Below are 22,465 nucleotides of genomic sequence, written 5' to 3'. Positions count from 1 at the left end.
TCATTTAGTTAATTAAGGAATCATTGGGGGGTGGGGGGTGTGAACAATCTCTAAGTGGATATAAATCCACAAGGACAGAAAATACAGCAACACGAAGCCACTACGTGTAGTTTTAGTCTCTCTCTCTTGCCCCTTATCGTTACACACGAGGGAACAGTCACCAGCTGAGAAGGGCGCGCACACGTCGGGGCTGTGCTGGTGTCGAGCTGACCATCACCACGTCTGGACGTGCGAAGGGCCACAGGGTCTGTCTGAGGTCACAGGGCTGTGAGGGCACCTCCAGGAACACTGATGGTCCTGGGGGTCGCAGAGAAGGAAGTGGACAACCACACGGATAGGCTTTGCAGGAGAGACGTGGCAGAGGTGACCTGGGTCATTCTTGGTTCCCAAGAGACAAACTAATAAGGACAATAAAAATGTGCCTGGCACATGTAAATGATCAAATTACATACTACGATCGAATTCCAAAGCTTTGTGGAACCCTCAGGCAGAAGCCAGCTCCGGAGGCTTAGTGTCATATGGCCCTTTGTACAGAAGAGTTGTGTGACTAACATCAATTACACAAGTGTAAATAAAACCAGCCAAATAAATAAGACGTTAAATTAATAAACAGAAGCCAGAAAATGGCTGAATGAAACTGAGGTGAGTAGATGCATGCCTCTGGGTCAGGACTTGGGAGGCGGGGCTGAGAAAGCATAGCCAGCACCTTGCTCTGCCGCCACTGTGACCAAGCGCCACACGCCACAGCGGAAAACCACAAAATCAAAACCCATCTTGTGATGGATGACTTTTCAGAGAATATTCTGTCTAGCAGTATTCCTTCAAAGTAAATGAAGTCTTGACCCCTTTCTATAATCTAACCCCTGAAATGAAAACTATTCCTAAAATCTGCTGCTGATCTGGATGACCCTTATGGATGTGATAAGCCCGAGTGGAAACTACTGGTTTTCCAGCGATCTGGAGACTAACTGTAGCCCTGGTGACCGTGTAGTATTTTTCTCTCAATACCTGCTGTTGCTACAGTTGAACAGTCCGATTCTTCCAAATAATAACAATGAAAATATTTAATGCTTCTGTCTGTGAGTCTGCTTTCATAACCCCTCCCCTTCGAAACCTTGCAGGGCTCTTTGTAAAGGTATTAGGACATATTATTCATTCTTTAAGATCACTGAAGTCTTCGTGAGTTCCCATTTAACTTCTCTGATTAGATTATAGGCTTCTTGATGCCCCCCCACCCCGGGCCCCAACCACCCGCTGGGCTTCCTTGTACGGCCAACAGAATGGCATGATGCCTCTCACAGTGGATGTCAGTGAGAGTGCAATATACCAGTTACTTGTCTCTGCGATTCACAGATTTTCCTGAAAACTAATTCTAAAAGACAGATTGCTCCAGGCCTGCATTACTGTCTCTCTGATACACTCATGTGTTTAGAGGCTCTGAAAAATAAACTACTGAAATAGCATTTTGCACCTTTGCATTTCCTCAAGGACACACACCAAAATAATCCATATTAAAATAATCCTCGTTATGTATTTCTCTGGTTTGTTTTTAAGGTTTTAAGTAATTTTGACACCCAGCATGGGGCTCGAACTCACAACCCTGATATCAAGAGTCACATGCTTCACTGACTAAGCCAGCCAGGTGCACACTGTTTGGGATATTTTTTTTTAATGTTTATTCTTGAGAGAGAGAGAGAGACAGACAGACAGGCAGACAGACAGAATCGGAAGCAGGCTCCAGGCTCTGAGCTGTCAGCACAGAGCCTGACGTGGGGCTCAGACTCCTGAACTGTGAGGTCATGACCTGAGCCCAAGTTAGACACTTAACTGACTGAGCCACCCAGGTGCCCCTCTATTTGGGTTTTTTAATTGAAACTTTATACACACGACAAGTAACACCACCTGTCTTACTAACAAAACCAGCGTTCCCTTCCACCTCTCTTGTCCCTTGCTCTCTGGGGGAGATCCTTGCAACTCATCTAACTTTGTCTTCTGTTTCTACCTTCTTATCCTCAAACACCACATTTATGATGCTAATTCTTAATTTCCACATTGAAGCATTATCTCGACTTTTGCATGAAGCTTCCCCCACTCCCCAGTCCCCTCAACTACCCACATACCCTGTCCCACCATCTACCTAGGTGAACGTGAATCAAGCTGAGCCACAGACCATGCTGACTTTTCCTTTCCCGTACATGTGGTTTTTCTTAGAGTTAGTAACCGTCCTGCTGTTTTCATTTGCTTAGTTTGCTTAGTTTAATTCACCTGTGAACCCTCTTCCAAATATGTGAATCTCCATAAATATACTGGACAGTGAAATCCACGACATATTTTTTTAACTTTCTCTTCTTGGAGACAACGTTCCTGAAGCTCCAAACTGGAGGGCCTGGTCTCTGTCTCGCCACGTGGATCTTCCTTTCCCACCATCCCAGCTCCCTGTTTTCCTGAGCTGAATTCCCTTCTTGGGGAGGCTGAAGGCTTACTTTCACATGTGACTGATAATTTGGGTGTAGAATTCCAGGTAAGAAATCATTTTCTGGAGAATTACGAAGGCACCGATGCACTGTCCTCTCCTTTCCAGGATCTAGTTCACTGCTCCTGAGTAGTGGGGCGCCGCCCATTTTCCTTATCCTCTGGACGTGCCTGCTTTCTCTCTCTGGAAGCTCCCGGGGTATGCTCTTTATCCTGGGTCTTTCTTCATTCACTACACGAGGTACTTGGTGGGCCCTTTCAATCTGGAAAGATGTCTGCCTTCTCTGGAGAATGAAAATTTCTGATTTTCTGTTGTGCTAGAGGAAGGATGCTAACCCACTCTGCAAACTAGGTGCAAGGGTCTGAGGACCCTAAAAAGGCCATCAAACAATACTGTGCTTAGTCTCACCTTCATTCCACTTCCAGGGGTCCTGGGTGCAACTAAATCCTGAGCCTTCGGTGGGGTGGGAGGTTCTGTCACATGTGTTACTGTTTTTCCACCTGTCAGTTCAGGCCCTGTAAAATTTGCTACCACTAACTTATCTGCCTCCCTGGCCCCAAATGCTGTTGCCAACACTGTTCTCCTTGCACAGTGCCTTTTCAGGAAAGCTCTGGATCGATGCTTTGGGGCATCTGGGGGAGAGAGGAAATCAATGCGTGTTCAGACTACCCTCTCCGGTGGTCTTCCACGTCACCCTTTAAAATCTATCTCTTCTCTTAGCTTCTTTCAGATCACAGTCTTGTTTTTACTCAAAACTCACTGGTGTCTCATTCTAAGTGTGTTTCTGGTTCTTCCTCTAGACTCCAGTGCAAGCACTGGTTCCTCTCACGGCCCAGAGCTCTCCCTGTATTCTTCCTCCCCATCCCCAGAGCAATGTACCCATATCACAGCTTCAGTACCGCCTACACGACGGAGGCTCCCAAACTCCTAGTTCTAGCCCCAGGCTCCCCTTTGAGCTCCGGACTCACATCTGGCCCCGTACAGGACCATACAGTCTGGCATCTCGTGCACATCTCCGGCTGTCCCAAACAGGGCTCTTTTCTCCCAGTCTCTTCTATCTTAGAACCTGGCGCCACCACCTACCCAGTTGCTCAAGCTGGAAACCCAGGAATTATCTAGTATTTTCTGTCTCTTCCATGCAATACCATACCCAACTTGTTAGCATATTATGTTAAGTCTACCTCTAAAATGTACTTTTCATCTACCCCCTTCTCTCTCTCCACTGACATCACCCGAGATCTCCCTTTGACTATCCTAACAGTCTTCAAACTTTTACCCCTGCCCTCCTCCAATCCTTTCTTTTTAAAAAAATTTTTTTAATGTTTACTTATTTTTGAAGGAGAGAGAGAGAGACAGATAGAGAGACAGAGACAGAGACAGAGAGAGAGAGACAGAGAGACAGAGCATGAGCTGGGGACAGGCAGAGAGAGAGGGAGACACGGAATCCGAAGCGGGCTCCAGGCTCTGAGCTCTCAGCACAGAGCCCAACGCGGGGCTCGAACTCATGAGCCGTGAGAGCATGACTTGAGCCGAAGTCGGACACCCAACCAACTGAGCCACCCGGGTGCCCCTGCTCTCCTTTCTTCATACAACAGCCAGTGATTCTCTTAAAATAGAAACCAGAGCATATCACTTACCTCTTAATACTTTGGAAGCTTACCACTAGACTCAGAACACAAGCCCAGTGCTGCCCTGTGACTTACAAGTCCCTAACGATCCTAAGATCTGATCTGGTTCCTCTCCTCCCGCTCACTGTGTTCTGGCCCCCATCTTCCTTCACTTGTTTAATGTCTGTTGCTCTCTGCACAGATGGCCCCTTCTCGCCCCTCACACCTCAGCCCCTCAGAAAGGCCTTCCCAATCCTCTGCAACACATCACCTAAAATTCTCCCTCCCTGCAGCAACGTCCCTTTTGTCTGCTCACAAACACTGATCACACTTAGAACTTTAATTTTTCTCCGCGCTAGTCTGTGCATTTCACGAGGGGAAGGAATGTGCTAACACTGTGCCTAACAGGAGCTCGATACGTAATAAGGGAATATATGAATAAGTACCTCTCCTTCAAATCAGTACGTGAGCCCTGCATACAGAACTACTTCTATTTAGAATAGAAATTTACTCTATTCAGAAGGTTAGAATAGACTCAAAATGCTTCAGAAATGTCTGCTTGTAAGTGAGAAGCTAAAACACTTCACGTCTTACATTACAGACAAATTAAATTATGGGACCTTTCAAATAGGGAAAGCAAGAAAATCACACTCACCGACCCCTTTGTGAGGGTCAGGAGGACAGGAGACAAACTTCAGCACCTCAGCTCGTTTCTCCCTCAGCCCCCAGCGGTAGAGGATTTCTCCATAGCACTTCTTAAAGTCATCAAATCGCTGCGTATTGGCAGGGTCCAGAAGCCTGGATAAAACTCAAGAGATTTCCTGTCAGTTCCTTTAAGTAAAAACAACCTCGGTACCAAATGAACTCAATATGCCTTCCTTAAAGCAAGAGTCCTAATTTTAGAGAATCTAAGCGTTATGAAATTGCAGCTCTCACCCAGGAAGGTCGTTACCTTTTATTTTTATCGTGCTGGTCACGTTCTCGCTCACGAGGATCACTGTAGGTGAGACTCCCAAAGCGGATTTCTTCTGGAGAAGACTCTCCCCAAGGTGAAGACGCATGTTCTACTTCCCTTCCCGCTGAAGAAAATCAAATGGGAAGGAAAAAGGGAAATCAGAGAAGGCATAGAAAGTACGTGAAAACCCTCATAATGCAGAGCGCATCCAATTTAGTTCCTGGAAGATGCTGAGAAATATAACTGAACAGAACTCCTTCTCAGCCTTCCCTTTCTGTCTAGGTATTTGCTGTTCAGGTAACCTGGTAATTGAGTACACACATAATGGTCAAGCACCAAACTATGGCACAGTGACAGGGAACCTGGATAAAGCAGTCATCACTCATAAAGACTTAAATGACATGAGAAAATGCTCATGATCCAATTAAAAACAGACACACACAGACACAGATTGGGAAAAAACATTCTGGAATGTGAACAGACATTTCTAGGTGGAAGTTCACGGATGATTATTTTCTTCTCTAATACTTTTTGTTTTCCTTCACTGGGCATGCATTACTTTTTATAATCTAGAAAATCAAGATAATTTTATTTATTTATTTATTTAAATAGGCTTCATGCCCAGCATGGAGCCCAGTGCAGGGCTTGAACTCACAACCCTGAGATCAAGACCTGAGCTGAGATCAAGACCAGAGCTGAGATCAAGAGTCAGGTGCTTAATCGACCAAGCCACCCAGGCACCCTCAAGAAAATTAAGATGATTTTTAAAAAGAAATTTCAGGGGAGCCTGGGTGGGTAAGCTGGTTGAGCATCTGACTTCTGCTCAAGTCGTGATCTCACAGTTTGTGGGTTCAAGCCCTGCATCAGGTTCTGAGCTGATAGCTCAGAGTCTGGGAGCCTGCAGCCTGCTTCAGATTCTGTGTCTCCGTCTCTCTCTGCTCCTTCTCCACTTGTGCTCTGCTTTTCTCTGTCTCAAAACTAAACTAAAATAAATAAATACATAAATAAATAAAAAGAGATTGCAAAAATCTGGAAACCACAAATATACTTATCCATTAAATAGGCCTTTATGGGCATGCAGAATCAGTCTCATCTTTATTTCTCCGTATTGAAAGTGGGGTGTGGGAAGACACAGGCAACAAGAAGTGGCAGATGACTGGGGCAGGCCAGGGGGGTGGGGGACATGAAGGAGAGAGGATGAGGGCTGGGTTTATGGCATGAGCACAGAGAAGTCCCACCATCAGTTTCTCAAAGTTTTAAGTTGGAAAGCAACCCAGCAAGGCACACAGCCACACCAGAAACTGGCCTGTTCAAACACAAAAGCCCAGGCCTTGCTGACTACGGCATCCCCAACATAGGAAATCTGAAGAGAGATGAGAAACAAGGAAAACGTGGAACATATCTATCAACCAAAGTTTACACACTAACAACACACATGGCTTTCAGAGCACCAGAAATCCAACACGGCCAAGTCAGCACCATACCAACCTATGTTCCAGCCGCCAGTGTTGAGCCCTGGGTCTGACATGCTTGAGCAGGAGCCCGAGGAAGTAAAGCTGGGCTGAAGGACAGACAGGCGCGGCGTCAGCCCCGCTGCCCTGTGAATGCTTCCCTCTTGGAGAAGTCAGACACAGAGCAGAAGACCGCAAGCTTACATATCGGCTGTGGGACACCACGAGGTTAGAGGGCCGGCTGGGAAAGGGTCCAAAGGGGTTTGGTATTCCCTGGGGCCGAGACTGGGCTTCAAACACGCTGCACAGCATGGCCAGTGTCTGGACGTCCCGGAGTCGGCAGTAATGAGCCAACCTGGAGGAAGATGATAGGAAAAAAGTCAAGAGAGGAGACGGAGGAAGGGTGATTGTTACAGTCTATGGCAGGTTGTGGCCACTGGAGTGAAAGGGAAAATTCTTAATTCTGCCTCACAAACCCCTGTCAGGAACCAGGGTTTTCTACAGACTCTTATGCTTGATCAGAGTCTGGCTACATTTGTTTTGGAAAATAATGTATCCGAGTATTACAAATGACCCCGGTAACCCATATGAAAGTTTCTGGTTGGCATCCAGGCATGGCTCAGACTTGAATGTAGCTTCTCCAAGGACTAAGCAGACTAAACTAATATCTGAATGAGGCCATGCATGTGCTCTTGGTCTCCCTAACTCCAATAAGACTCCCACTGCTTTCTGGGGGTCTTCCACACCCTTCACTCATGGAACCTAAAGCTGCATGAGGGTGCTCAGAACATCGTACCATCACCACCATGTGGCGAGCTGCCAACAGACTCGAAGGTGGAATTATGAATGTGAGCTATTGAATAAGAAGAACAAGGAATATTTTTACCTTTTAGGTACTCACATCCTCTTTGTTCCGTTGAGGACCACTATGCTAGGATGTGAGGTAGGGATCTGAGTGACTTGGCCTTTGTGATGGGATGATACTGATCCTTTCCTACCAAGTAATGTGTAACGTTTCTTAATGTTTCTACACGATCGTATGTGAGTCTTATGTGACGTGGACGGAACAGCTGTCATCATCCCTGCATGACCATGAGGCAAGTGAGGCTTGAGCACAGGTCTCAGGTCTGGCCTCAACAAATAAGTACAGAAATCCTCCAGCTGAGGAATTAGAGCTTCTCTTTCTATCCAACCAGAGCCTCACTGTTCTGAATGTTTAAGTGGTTTTATCTGGTAAATTATTTTGCACATTGTACTTCCAGCCTGCCACATCCCAGTGCATCAAACCAAACGCAGACTCAGTGTTTCCATAAACTGCCTAATAGGGTAAAAACATCATTGCCCTTGGAAAATGGGTAAGCCAATGTGGAATTAGAGAATCTTCTCTTGGGGGCAAAACTCTACAGCACCCAAGGTATTTACCATCTCAAGAGTTCAAACTCCTGTGTTCAGACTGATGTTACTTATAGGCTAAAGCACAAATCTCTATAGGACACAAGAGTCTCAAAGCTTTGTTGTAAATGACAAGAACTGTATAGTTCCTTCTGTTGTAAGAAGCTGGTTCTTCACAGAAATTATTATTGCACTAACGGGAAAGATCTCACTTCTTCCTCCTGTTCCTCAGACCTCTTCGATGGTGATACAGGAAGTGTTTACAGACCTAAAATTTACATCACTCGTTTTCCTCCCTTTTAGCTCTCTAAACCTACAAGGACTCCAGCAGCTGTCGCCCGAATGGATGTCGAGCCCAGGGCGTTTCCAAATCTGGGTCAGACTTCGGGCCAAGGCAAAGATCTGTAGCGACTGTAGCCAGCGACCAAACCTGGACAGATCAAAGAGAAACGTTCAAAGTCAGAATGGAGAAGACAGGATAAGGAAGCATGAAAGAACTCCATCCCTCCCAAAGCCTTGCTGCTCTGAGGGCAGAAAAAATTGGCAATATCAGGCCCCATTCCAGACATACTGACTCGAAATTTGCATTTTAACAAGATGCTCAGGGGACTGTACTGCTCAAGAAACACTGGTCTTAAAAACGTCTATTAAGCAGGAGCACCTGGGTGGCCCAGGCGGTTAAGTGTCAGACACTTGATTTCGGCTCAGGTCTTTCTTGATCTCACAGTTTGTGAGTGTTCCCGAGTGTTTGTGAGTTTGGGCCCCACATGGGGCTCAGCGCTGCCAGCTTGGAGCCTGCTTGGGATGCTGTCTCCCTTGCTCTCTGCCGCCCCCGCCCCACCAACTCGTGCACCTGCACGTGCACATGCTCTCTCTCTCAAAAATAAACAAATAAATGTGAAAAACACTTCCATTATGTAAACTTCAGAGGAATGACCCCGTGCATTAACTTCAATATAAATAGTCTATTTAACCACTAACTCATGTGACTTCTGCTGCTGCTTCATCAGTGAACAGGCAGGGGGAAAAAAAGAATTCTATCTCACACTGCAGGTCTGTCCTTTGCCCAAATAATGGAAAACTGTGTTGCTTTCATTACAAAAGTTTCAGTGTACTCACAAAGCTAAAGAAAACTAGGCCAGGACAAAATAGATTTGGTTTTCTTTTTGTTGACATCAAATCTGAGGAACATCTCCAAACCTGAAATCTCACAGGGCTTGGGGTCATCAAGCTGAAACAAATATTCATTGAAGTGTCTATTAAATCCAAGATTTTGCACACGCTTAATATTAAGAGCCTCCCTCCTTACAAACCTTCAAAAAAGGAAATGCCACTTTTGGGAAATCTTTAATAATAGCAATACATTATTGCATAACCACTGACTGGAAAACACTGTACTAGACTCTGTGAGAAACCTGAAAGGAAGGAAATTTAGACTTTAATCAAAGGATCTATAAGAAAAAAAAGATTAAACAAACAAAAACACTGAAAGAGATAGAGAAATACATCAGATATGTAATAAAGCAATTAAATTACCCCTTTCATGAAGATGGTGCCAAAGGTGAAGGAAGGCCCTGCCCTTCCCAAAGCCAAAGGCTTTGAAGGCCAAGAAAGCAGTGCTGAAAGGCATCTATAGTCATAAAAAGAAGATCCACACGTCATCTACATTCTGATGGCCCAAGACACTGTGTCTCCAAAGGCAGCCCTAATAGCCTCGTAAAAGCGTCCCCAGGAGACACCAGCTTGAGCACTATGCCATAGTCAGCCAGGAAGAAAGCAGGAGACAACACAGCTGTGTTCATTGCGGATGTCAAGGCCAACAAGCACCAGATCAAACAGGCTGTGAAGAAGCTCTACGACACTGGACACTGCCGTGGCCAAAGTCAATACTCTGAGTAGGCCCGGTGCAGAAAAGAAAGCATGCATTCAGCTGGCTAACTGGCTGCTGACTAGGCTGCTTTCAATGTTGCCCACACAACTGGGGTCATCTAAACTGAGTCCAGCTGGACAAACCTAAATCTAAATGTTTTCAAATAAATAAATAATTACATTAATTAATTAAGTAAGTGGCACCAGTGTACTTAACAAACACAAGTACTGATTCAGACAAGAAACTTGAGGGTGCCTGGGTGGCTCAGTTGGTTGAGCATCTGACTTGGCTCAGGTCATGATCTCAGAGTTCATGAGTTCGAGCCCTGCACCCAGCTCACTGCTGTCAGCACATGCTCGCTCGCTCTCTCTCTCTCAAAAATAAACATTAAAAAAAAAGAGACTAGAAACCTGAGGTTCGCTTTCATCTCTGTGACCGAGGACAGTTGCTGAGAGAAGTTAACGTCTTTCTTGGGGTCGGACGGAATGGTTACTACTCTGACCATTTGGGCATGTTACTGCCTCATTTTTCATACATATTTCCTACACAGCTTCAACAGGACTATGGGACACTTGGGTTGATTCCTGCAACTCTTTGCAAAAAAATAGACACATCATCATCATGTGCATAAAAAAGAACAAAAGCCATCCTTCAAGCATTCACCCTGATGCCACTTCCATCCCATTACAAGTAGCATGTCACCGATGAAGGCGATCATTGCGAGACAGAGCAGTGACCATCCCATACATTAGATACTTGCCATCTAGCATACATAGGTGTGGGAGTTTTACGTATATGACCTTACTTCATTCTTGCTGGGACTGGACTCAGGATTACTTCAGAGTCAAGAAAAGTGAGGCTCAGAAAGATTAGGTGGCTGGGCCAAATCACACTGCAAAAAAGTGAGAACCTATGTTTAAACCCGGGTCTGTCTGAACCCAAGGGAATGGACTTTCAAGTGCACTCAGAATAGTCTGGCCTTCCAAATCCACTCTCACAGAAAAATGCTGAAAACGTTAACAAAATAAAACAAAACAAAAACACCTTAGGAAGTAACTTTCCCGTGGAGAATGATTTCTCAGAACACGAACCGTGGGTCTGTCTTCGGACTGCGTCTGCAAAGCTCACCAATCCTACGCGGTCATTAACCTTCCAGTTTTCACTGTACAAAGACACACAGATGCTGAGCGAGTCCGAAATACTCTGCCCAGGGCAATATCTCGAGGGAGCGGAGTTGGACCTTCGCCTCCGGGATAAATTCCGCACCGTTTCTACTACTTTGTTTTGCCTTCTTAATGCACACAGACCCTGAGGTGGCTGAGTCCTTAGAGAAGCAGAGTCAATCTAGGACCCTCAACCTCACCTTCAAGGGTTTTGGATGGAGATCTGACAGTGTTTATGAGAAGACAAAAGAAAATCTTAAGGATTTTTTAATCAGATAAAAATCACAGGAAGGCCTTGGCTCTGGGCCACCGGGAAAGCTGAGGGAAAAACTGAGGTGAGGGGGCTTCCACTGCCCAATCGCATGCCCACACTACAGAATAAAGAGCACAGGAGAGGTGGAGAGTGGACCGGCGGTTGTCCGCACCTGGGTGGGGAAGAGGGGCCTGACAGGAGACAGCCAAGCCGGATGGTATAAGTGTTCTAGTTCTTTCTTTTCCCCCCATTTTTTTTTAATGTTTGTTTATTTTTGAAAGAGAGAGCGGGGGAGGGGCAAAGAGAGAAGGACAGAGGATCCGAAGTGGGCTCTGTGCTGACAGCAAGAGACGGATATGGAGCTTGAACTCATGAAACCATGAGATCTTGACCCGAGCTGAAGTTGAATGCTTAATTGACTGAGCCACCAGGTGCCCCATGGCAGTGTTCTAAAACTGCTGTGACCACGGCTGCAAACCTGTGAGTATACTAAAAGCCATTGAATGGACATTTTAAATGAGTGAACCACATGATATATGGACTATATCTTGATAAAACTATTTAAAAAACAGGAGCAGCTCAAAAAAAAAAAAAACAAACAAAACAGGAGCAGCTCACTTCAACATACTGATGTGTTCCTGCTAGGATGAAGGAAGTTCACATTTTTGCTAGCTGACATCATATTTAATTTACATCATATTTTAAAAAGGAATATGTTTCCACCTAAAGGAATGCTCTGGTAAACTTTTTATGAAACAAAGCATTATTTAAAGTATAAAAACCCCAACAATACAGAATTGAGGGTGCAAATGGCAAAGGCACAGACACCCACATTTGGGGCATGACAATCACCATGGTACCCGAGCAGAAACGAAATGTAATAAAACATTCTCAGTCTGTGAGCTGTAGAATCTTCTCAATTAAGCACTAAAGAGAAAAATACCCACGGGATTTGGAAAGCTGTTCTTGCCCTGACGCCGGTCAAAGAAAATGGGAGAGGAATTGCAAAATAGGAGGCCCTGCTGGCAATGCCACCAACCCACAACCGTCCAGTGACAACAGCCTGCTCAAAAGAGAGAATCCGGATCGCCGTCAGAAGGGACGCACAGTAAGTACCTGGACGAGGTCTTTCCTTCCCACGAGCAGGGCAGAAGTGGCATTCTTCTGACACGTTTCTTGAATATCATTCACATTCAATCTGAAATTTTTTAAAAAATTGAAGTTTTTTTTCTAGTCTAACTTCCTAAACCAATTACCCCTGGCCTAACAGATGGACTAAAGGCTGCCTCTTTAGTTGTCACCCAAAATGTCTTTTCCAAGTTGGCCTTAAGCTTCTCACTTGCTACAGGATATGGAGAAAAAGCTTACCCACAGCTCATAGGAGGTTGTGGGCTCATGCCTGGGGAAGGTGGAATTGTTCACCTCTTTAAAGCAGGACAGGAGGCCAGCCTCAAATGTCAATTTGGCAACCAGCTTTTCTGTGGATTTTCCCAGGTGTGAGGATTGAATAAAAATGGATTTAAATAAGTATAACACTGCAGTTTCTACCACAAAGAGCAGTGTGCTGTGTACATGTTACAAAATAAGCACTTTTAACAAAAAGTTATGTGTTCAAGTTCAAGAAAAAGGGAGGCCACAGGCCAGTCTCTGTAATGCCTGCCACTAGCCTCCCAACTCCCTTAAACCAAAATGGCTCTGCTTTTAACTGTTTTACATACTGGCACAGAAAGCAGAATTCTGAGGCTATTCTTAAGATTTTGGCCCCTTGCTCTACACATCTTACTCTCTGCCTTTAATTGTGGGTGATATCAGTGAATATTTATGGGCTAGCATATCCAAGATTATGTTATTCATCAGTCCACTTTGAATTTGTCAAGAGGGAGATGATCTTAGGTGGGCCTGACCTAATCAGGCAAGACCTTAGAAAGAAGGTGAAGCGTCAGAGAAGCACTTTTACTGGTCTCAGAGAAGATGAAAATCATCAAGTTCTATGACTTCAAGGAACTAAATTCTGCTAAGCACCTAAATGAGCTTGGACGAGGACTCTGAGCATCGGATAAGACCACCACCTGGCCCCTTCCATGATTTTAGTCTGGTGAGATCTGAGCAAGGACCGAGCTAGGCTATGCCCAGACTCCTGTCCCATGAAAATGGAAACAAATAAATATATGTTGTTTTAAGCCACTAAGTTTCTGGTACTTTGTTATGCAGCAATAGAAAGCTTGTACACTGGTCTTCTAAAACTGCTTTTGAAGAAAGGGTTCCCACACTTAAAATCCAGCAAACAAACACAACTTTGATTATGACGATAAGCAGGGCACACTTACATGTACAGTTCTCCCAGTGACTTGTGGACAGGAAGAAGGCATGCAGTGTCCTGGATGATAACCTTCCCAGCAGCCTTGATGGGTCGATTGCCGGAGTCCGAGCCCTCACGCTTGCTTTTCCATCTCCTGGATTTCTGGGGGAGATGACGAGATATAACTAGAGGAACTTGAATGAATGGAAACCTACGGCTGCAGAGCACATCAGAGTTGGGTCATTGGTTATTTGCAGAGACCCTGAATTACATCATGCCCACAATTACATGAATCAGCATCTGTAGGAAGTAAAAGGATGGCAAAGGGCATTGAGCTCTTGGTCCAAAATCCTAACAGGAAAATAAGCACCCTACTGCAATGCTACATACATTCTGCAGGTGCCCAAAGACAGACCCCTTGAATCTAGAGAGGGAGAGGGAGAGGAAGAGGAAGAGGAAGAAGAGGAAGAGGGAGAGAAAAGAACAACAGGTAAATAAGTTAGTAAAGACCACAAAAATGTGGGGGAAGAGCAACTTTCAAGGTTGGGATCAGCCTTAGCTTCACAGTTCTTGCTTGAAACTAACCAAAGGCTTTCTTCTCAGACAGCTTTAACAGGATTTGTTGAGGATTTAATTCACACACAGCAGTGTGGGCTCTGCAAACCTTAATCTGTAGCAGGCAGACAGAGAAACTTAGCAGCTCAGGAGGATTACCAGGTTTTTCCTAGCAGACTTGAATTACTTCTAAAAGTGATTTTAGAAGGTCAAAAATAGCTGAGCAGAGGGACCTGGGTAATGGATGTGGAAGATCATGACCAACTGTCCCATTTCCCTGGAGCCTCGCCTACAAAGGAGCCTGAATGTGGGAAATGAGAAACGTCCTGAAAAGGAAGAATTATCAGTGTAACCCCATCTGGTATATTCAAACTGACATCCAGCCAAGAGAGAAATATTTTATTTTACTGCTGGAAATTTAAAAAGGGGGCCACTAGAGTGACTCAACTCAGGGGGAAGTGACATACTTATTAATGAACAAAGTTGCTAGTGAAAGGACCTGCAAACTTGAGTCAGAAAACCAAGGTGTGTGGTCTTATTACAGCATGTGCTGGCTCGTCGTGACCCTGGGTGAGCCACTCACTGGCTGTGAATTCTGTCTCATGTCACTGTGCTCACTGGTAACTGTCTCGGGAGGAGCCCTTGTCCGCTCTTGCAAGTTTAATAAGGGCACAATGAAAAGGTGAAAGTGCAAACTGAAAACATGCAACTAAAAAGTCTGCAATGATTATGACCATATAGCCCTCAGGAATTTAGATTAGCTCACTACTTAGATTATTCACAAATAATTCATTTTCCACAAGTGATTTTTATACAATCACTCTTCCATTCATTAGTCATGGTCTGCATTTAGTCGCTTCTGACCAGTGATGTCCCATCTTATCCCCAAAGGTGCCCAATGCATGTAACTTCCTATCGGCTCAGTATGTGTATGGAACCTACTAGATTCAGGACACCTGGATTTGGTTCATGGCAGGTAAATGGGAGTTTAGCTGAAGTCTCTATATTATTTATTATAATTGATAAATACATATGCTACATTATCAATTTGGAACCATAACCCATTTGATCTTAAGAAGTAATTTAGTTACTATGTATTCTTTATCATACAAGAGAAAGCCTCATTGATTACTGCATGGCTCTCTACTAGTCCTGGTTATTTTCTAAAGAATTATATATATACTCATGAAAATACTAGTCTTCTAGCCACAAATAATCTCACATGGATGCAAGTAAGGGGAGAATGTGCTAGAGAGCCAACAACCTGTCAGAACGGGCTGGAGCCAGGCAGTGTTAGCTGACACAAGACGGAGGACGTCACATGCATGAGATACTTTGATGTGACAGGTTTTAGGTAGAGTAATTTCGTGTACATCTACAGGGCAGTGACAGGAACAGCACAGTGTGGTTAACTGAAACGGGGGGGAGGGGCGGGGGGGCGGGGTGTGACTTTTTCTTCCAGGTTTCCAGGAATTTAAAAATCCTTGGAAACAACACCTGAGTAGGTCTCACCTAATTGGTCATCTCAGATGAGACTTAGGGGACTGGATTAAAAAAGCAGGAAAGAAACAAAAGAAAAGATCTACAGTAAGAAGATTCCACCTGGAATGGAATGTGATCCATCTCACTGGTTTTCTGAGCTGGGTGGACGGTTCCAGGCAGAAGCTCTGGCTCCTTATTACAAAGAGAAAATGAGTAGCACTTGGACTTGGACAGTTGAGCACTTCATAGTAGCGCCATTTAACTGCACAGTGGGAATAAAAGGAGGCCTCGCGAGGCATGGGACCTACTAGCTTGCAGACCATGCTGAAAAAAAAATTCCCTGCCTTTTTAAACCTTATGAAAGCAAAATATTAAGGTCTGTGTGCCAAAAGTGGTTCCTCTGCATACAGACTAGCTCATTTAAACATGTTTTTCCTAGCGGACTTGAATTATTTTTGAAAGTGATCACTTTAGAATGTCAAAAATACTTGAGCACAGGGACCTGGATACTGGATGGGGAAAATCATGAGCAACTGACCTATTTTTCCCACAGCCTCACCTCCAAATGGCTATGGGGGAGCCAGGATATGGGAAATGAGAGATGTCCTTGACACAGTCCAAGCGTGTGAATGTCTGACTTAGGATTTAAAGATCCATCTCCTATGAACATCCGCTGCTGCTCTGGGCCGTTCATGCTCTGCTGGTGTGGGCATCACACAGCTCTGTGAAAGAGCAGGCGCTGCCTCCATCTCATAAATGAGGATGCGAGTCCTACTTGAGGCCACTAGGAGCTGAGATTTGAACATAGACTCTCAGGCTGCTAAGCCCATACCTACTAACTTGTTTTTAGTGCATGATTTTGGATTAAAAAGGCGGGGCGGCGGGGTGCTAAGACTAAGCTCCTGTTAGTATGTAAACAGTTTAGTCCTTTTTTAAATGGAATCATTTCTGCATGTAAGGAGATCAACATCTGATCGCAGTGAGGCCTATCTGACACACGAGCCTCTACAATTACTTCTCATTTCACTTCTCTGCCAGGAACCATGAGCACGTTCCGCTGAGCCAGAGCAGCGTGAACACGGGCAGAGATTCGCGGTGGTCAAAGCCACTGGCTTCACGTGGGGCACACCGGGCTCAGACCCAGATGCTGTATTTCAGGCCAGGCTCAAGAGCCTCAGTCTCACTCTGTTTAGTCTCCTTTCGGGATGTGTTAAGGGCAGGCACATTCATAAAGAGAACTGAGTCCAAAGAGATGCTTTGGAACTTGCCCCTGCCCATCTGCCGTCCACTGTTACAGGGACTGGGAGAAACAAACCCATGCGAGTCATCAAGAAGGACTGGAAGAAAACGGACCACTGGCTGCAATTATCCTTCACTGAATTATGGAAATCACAGTCTGTATTTCCTGGGACTTCCTTGTCCACTTCTGGAGACACCATGCTTCTAGATGTTTCTCTGATGTACAGACAGTGTCTTGTGGAAACTCACGAAGCTGCCTTTGAGCCTGTAACAGAAGGAGGTTCGCCACCACTGGATTACCCTCACTAGAGCTGCCACCAGAATCAAACTGTAGAGCATTTATGGGACAGCGCTATTGAGTCACTGAATCCAGCAAGGAGTAACTGCAAAACATTATCAAAATGTGTCAGGGGTCAGAAAATAGTTTTGTTTTTCCTATTTATTGGTTGGTGGTTTTTAGGTCTGAACTACCTCCCCTTCAGGCTCCTGAGGTCACTCAGTACTCCAGTCTAGTGGCCAGTCTTTCTGAGGGTGCAAATATAACAAGGCTACGGAAATAAAGACACGCTAAGTCTCAAATAAGATGTGGGCCACGGGTCTTCGCTGCATCCTAACAAGCATGGACAACTTTTCTGCAGCAAGAAAGGGTTCATGTCCCATCGACTCCTCCCCAAGCGTTCTTCTTCTCTTCTATCCTGCTGGCGATTTTAGGAATCTTTCGTCTGTGCAACCGTCAGGTGATGACAGACAGAAACAGTGACACAGCAGGCTGAGATTTGGCCAAACTTTCTAGGGGAAAGGAGGGCACTTTGGCATAAAAGCTTCTTGAACTCCTGCACTGCCTCAGTCCCACTCTGACGGGCTTAAATATGGATACTTTTCTGTGCAGTAGGGATCGGTACCTCTGGGAGGCCAAGGGCCCTGCGTTTCTCTTAGGTCTTCTCAATGCCCCATCAGTAGAAAATGCCCCCTTCCCCACAGACTTCATAAGCAGGGATTGAGGGAAAAGAGACAAAACGAGACAGACAATTACCACATGATGAGCACCGGGATGCTCCTCTGAACATACCAAGAAGGCGTTCATGGGATCATAGGAAAGAGGACAGGGAGGAAAGGACTGGGGGGAGGGGGAGGCATTGGTGCAAATAGCCTGAATGACAACCAATAGAGCCAGCTTGCGACTGTACCACCAGTGTTACTGCTACAACCGGAGGCAACATCAATGCCAATAAATGGGTTAAATGTAAAAACAGCCCAAGAATAAGCCACCAACTGCTTCGCAGCAACCCCACCAACAATGCATAATTAGCAGAGTGGGCAGTGAGTCAAAATGAGTTCCTATTTCAATAGCAGCAGGAGCAGAGACTTCTGGAAAATCAGTGGCAATTCCGCAGTTGGGTTGGCTGGGACAGGCTTGTGGAGGAAAGGTGGCCACGTTGCCGGCTCTGCCTGCAAGCTGCCGGCAGCAGTGACACTTGCGAATCAGGGCTCCTGATTTCAACTGGTTTTGATCTGAAAAGGCTAGAGGACTATTCCCCTAATATTTTGTAGACCCAGTGAAATTTACACAAAAGCCCCAAGGCTGCCTTGCCCAGCCTGAGGCGACCTTGGCACGACTGAAACATGGAGGGGGTGGGAGAGGAAGACAGAAGAGGGGGGGTGGCCAATAGGAATAAGTAAGAAGGAAAGAAAAGGAAGAGCGGATGTCCACAGCAGAGGTTTTATTGCAACGTAAAATTCTGATGGTAAGGGAAAAATTTGTTCCAGAAAGTTCCCGAAGGATTAAAAACTAGCTTATGCGTCATGCCAATGAAGCAGGTGAGCACTTCCCTCTTTGAACTAGACCAAGACAATAAAAACACAGAGACAAAATGGCAGAAGCCTCTTATATCTTCCTCTGCTTCACCCCATGCCAAAGGTAGGCTTTTGAAAGCTCCAGGAAATTATACAAATGAAATCAGGTGAGCTACAGGCTTACAGATGGGGTTCTTTCCAAGAAACCCAGTGTTTGGCTTCATTTTCAAAGCAGTCCATTCACAATCCTTAACGATATCTGTGTTCACCCACTTGAAACTGGATGAAACAAAGAGGAAGCCCTCGGCACCTGACTCCCAAGAGTGAAAAATTTATGGTGCTGGTCCTGAAAACCAGCCAGCCTGTCATTCAGGTTCCTCAAAGCCAGGCAGGTGGCATTTTATTCTTGGGCCTTTGGGCAGACAGGATTAGTCAAGGAGAGCATTTGCACAGCGCACAGTACCGGGAAGTCGTTAATTGCTTGTATGGACCAACGTCGCCGGGCAGAGCGAGGAGACATCTGTGCGTGAAAACGTTACACCCAGGAGGAGGGAAGAAAAACACCGAGAAAATTAAAAGGGAAAAATATAGAATAAAATGAAAGCTTCCCACATATCTGATGGATTAAAAGGTACCACAATATACTGTGAAATCAGGTTTGAATGACTAAAAATCTGAACCTAATCACAGTAATATCTGGATTCCCTCACCTCCCTCCAGACCCACTGTACTCCAAACCCAGCTTCAATGTCGTAATCCTTAGGTTCAAAACACATTTCAAGATATTAAGGAGGCTGGCGTAAACACAGCTCTGGCAAGGCCAAGGTCTGCAGTACTCTGGTGAGGATGGAGATCGTAGTGCAAACAGAGAAATGGGCAGGGGGTCTACTCTCCCCATCAAGAGCATACGTATGTACGAGAAGGTTCTCATTCCTAAAAAGGAAGAAGTTTCTTGGTAGACTCAACACCAAATTGTTTCTGATGTGCGGTTGGGATGGGTGGGGGCAATGGGAGAAACTGGAAACCTTGACCTTGGGGTTGCAAGACTATTTTCAGCGTGACACCTTGGGGAGGCGAGAACCCGTGAGAAGCGAAGGGAAAGAAGGAGCAAAGCTGAAAAGCTGTCCTCCCGAGGGTACCTGCTAACAACATAAGCATCAGTGTGAAACTGGGGCTGAAAAGCACTGTTTATGGGAAATCAGAAATTATTTTATTAACTTTAAGACCTCCTCAGTTATATACACTAGAGCTATTTTAGTAACATAAACTGAAGCATGGGTGGAGGTTGCAAAATGTAAAAAACGTTTATAGGTCAATGCCCAATGTTTATGACAAGGTCTAGGTCTTCTGATTTGTCCCAGGAATAAATACTATTTCACCAACTATTAATAGTTGGTCCAGTTACCAAATGAATGTTAGCATCTCTCTGGGCTTTCTAACTTCCTATGAAATTTGATAGTTGTTTCTGGGGTTTTTCTTTTTTCTTTCTTTTTTTTTTTTTAAGGTCTCTCACATTTTTAAATATTTAGGAGCAAACCCTGGAATTCCATCTGGAGAACATTTGGGTGAATATGATAATATGACTTAAATAGGGCAGGTTAAAAACACACAAAAACAAAAGAAACAAACAGTAAAATACCCAAAGGCTACATAAAGATTCTTATAATCTCCAAAATACTCCATAATTCCCTCAATGCTATATTTTAATACAGTCATATTCTTTTCCTTTATTCTTACTCATTTAGAGATCTCAGGGGTAGAGATCTAAAAGAATAAAAATATGTAGGAGAAAAATTGGGGCTGAAAATAAAGACTTAAGCACAGAGAAATTTAGTGATCGGGAATCACTTCAAGAACAAAAGTAATAAAAGTGGTATTATTGGACATGTCAAACAAGATACCTGAGGATAAGAAAATACTCCTTGAGGGATAAAACCATATTGACCTCTAAAAGGAAGGAAGACGGCCTAAGTAAGATTTCACGGCCGTACTGCGTATTTCACTTCCCTGACTCCCCCACCCCGTCCTCTGCCCCATGTAAATGGGATGAACATGAACAAGGTTTAACGAGAGATGGATTTGTTTCACATTCATCACAAATGACTCACTCATTTAACTGCTTATACGGTTGAACCACGTGAAACTTTTTTTTTTGAGATTAAAAAATGGTCAGATATCAGTAATTTCATAAGATGTCACCTAATAACTACTATCTGTCTGTCACCCACTGAAATGTGTCTCCCTCCCCCAGGGCTTCTAGAGTTCTCATCATGTTCTATTTCTTGGCCTGTGCGATGTTAATTCACTGAATTATGTGCTAGTGATTTGTGAACTTTTCTGCACATATACAGAAACACAAAAGTTTCCAATAAAACTAAAGTGTCTGCTCCCATTTTATGTGGTCACTATCTCAAACAAAACTTAAAGACTATCTGTTATACTAGGTTATTCTAAGGGACTATAACAGCCTGTTTTCTGTGGAGAAGCTGGACACCAGGATCATCCCAGAGTGAAGTATCACAGTCCTCCCCTCCTCCCCAGCAGACCCTAGCTGATAAAAGGTAATTATGTGCCTTCGGTCCCTCTCTGATTATGGTATTTATAGTAAAAGAGGCCAGGCCGTGAAAAACATGGCTGTAAGGCTTTACAAATGCTTTTTCATTAGGAGAGGCCCCATCGTGGAAACAGAGTTATTTTGACTAGCCATACGCTATCAGATCAAAAGCGCTAGTCAAAAGTTACCTTCCCAATCCAAACCTACGCACGAGAAGCACATGACATGATTCGAAGGAGGACTGAGAACTAACTGTCTCTGTGACTGAGAGAGCTCCTCAACTGGGCCCTGATGCTCAAGAAAATTCCCCCATTTATCCAACCATGGGACTGTTTGGCTATTATGTCAATAAAATGCCTTAGTTCTGACCATCTAGCCAGCTGCCTGCTAGCTTGCTTGGGGGGAGAGAGGGGAAAGATCCAAAAAATTCTGAATGTAAAAGACTTGTGAGGATACATGTGTTCCAAGACAGTCAGTGACAGCCAGAGGGGCACAGTTCCACCAGAGATGTGAAGGGAACTACAGAAAGGCAACAAAAATATCACTGTCCCTATTCAACTGAGTGGTTGTGTCCAAGGTCGGGCCTGTCTCAAGCATCAGCTCCTGCCACTCGCTTATTTCAGTCACATACAAACTCTAAGACTAAACCAAGTCAGCGGTGGACAACTATCAGTGTGAACCAAGGTTAGACACTACCTTGCAAGAGAGGTGAAGACACCTCTAACACATGCTGGAAATTGGGTTTTTATTTAAAATAATTCAGTTTTTTAAAAAACACATTTCAATCATAGTCAGTCCATCATTTCTCAATTAGTCGGGGACAACAACAAAGAATTCCTAAGGACCAAGCAGGTTAGTAGCTTCGTGGAAGCTCGGTTTAAAACACCGTGTCCGTTAAAAGCCAGTTAAATCAGCCTCTCAATCTGACAACACAGAGAGAGTTCTGAGAAGCATTCCCACGCTCTGCCAACATCCTCTACACTGTCGTCACCAAAGGCTTCTGCTTGTGACAGCTTAATAGCTACATTAGGGATGATGAGTTCCTTAAGAACCCAGGAACACAGGACAGGCACAGGTGATTTTTGTATAAACTGATCCATTCAGATGGGCATTTCAGTGTAGATTTAGTAAAAGCATAAGACTCTTAGAGAGCAACTTCATTTATTTATTTATTTATTTATTTTTTGCTGGTCACAGGTGTCATCTTTTTTTTTTATGAGAAAGAGATCACTTTAAAAACTGCTCATCACTGTGAGCTTCTAAGTATATGGAGACCGCAGGCCTTCAGAAGCATCCCTTAATTTGTTGACAAACATCAGAATCAAAGGAAGATCTGCAGCGAAATTATGCTACCTGAAAGAAGGGGAATCAACTTCAT

General features: G+C 44.5%; 1 protein-coding gene across 3 annotated transcripts in view; it reads right to left on the bottom strand.

Moving 5' to 3' along the window:
• The window catches only part of WDR59 (WD repeat domain 59), an 82,479-nt gene that overhangs the window by 3,583 nt on the left and 56,431 nt on the right, over positions 1-22,465 (bottom strand). The window contains exons 19-26 of one of the 3 annotated variants that reach the window (XM_029925416.1): positions 18,997-19,053; positions 13,492-13,625; positions 12,281-12,362; positions 8,196-8,308; positions 6,691-6,841; positions 6,524-6,596; positions 5,033-5,159; positions 4,736-4,878 (exon numbers count right to left, since the gene is read on the bottom strand). In XM_029925416.1, the coding sequence (XP_029781276.1) occupies positions 4,736-4,878; positions 5,033-5,159; positions 6,524-6,596; positions 6,691-6,841; positions 8,196-8,308; positions 12,281-12,362; positions 13,492-13,625; positions 18,997-19,053 (880 nt within the window). Of the gene's footprint in view, positions 1-4,735; positions 4,879-5,032; positions 5,160-6,523; positions 6,597-6,690; positions 6,842-8,195; positions 8,309-12,280; positions 12,363-13,491; positions 13,626-18,996; positions 19,054-22,279; positions 22,441-22,465 lie in introns of those variants that run through there. The other 2 variants (XM_029925417.1, XM_029925418.1) reach the window with 2 other exon arrangements.

This window comes from Suricata suricatta, chromosome 16 (genome assembly GCF_006229205.1).
Source record: "Suricata suricatta isolate VVHF042 chromosome 16, meerkat_22Aug2017_6uvM2_HiC, whole genome shotgun sequence".
Classification (NCBI taxonomy): domain Eukaryota; kingdom Metazoa; phylum Chordata; class Mammalia; order Carnivora; family Herpestidae; genus Suricata; species Suricata suricatta.
Note: the sequence above shows the minus strand (reverse complement) of the source record. Positions and strands in the feature narration are given on the sequence as shown.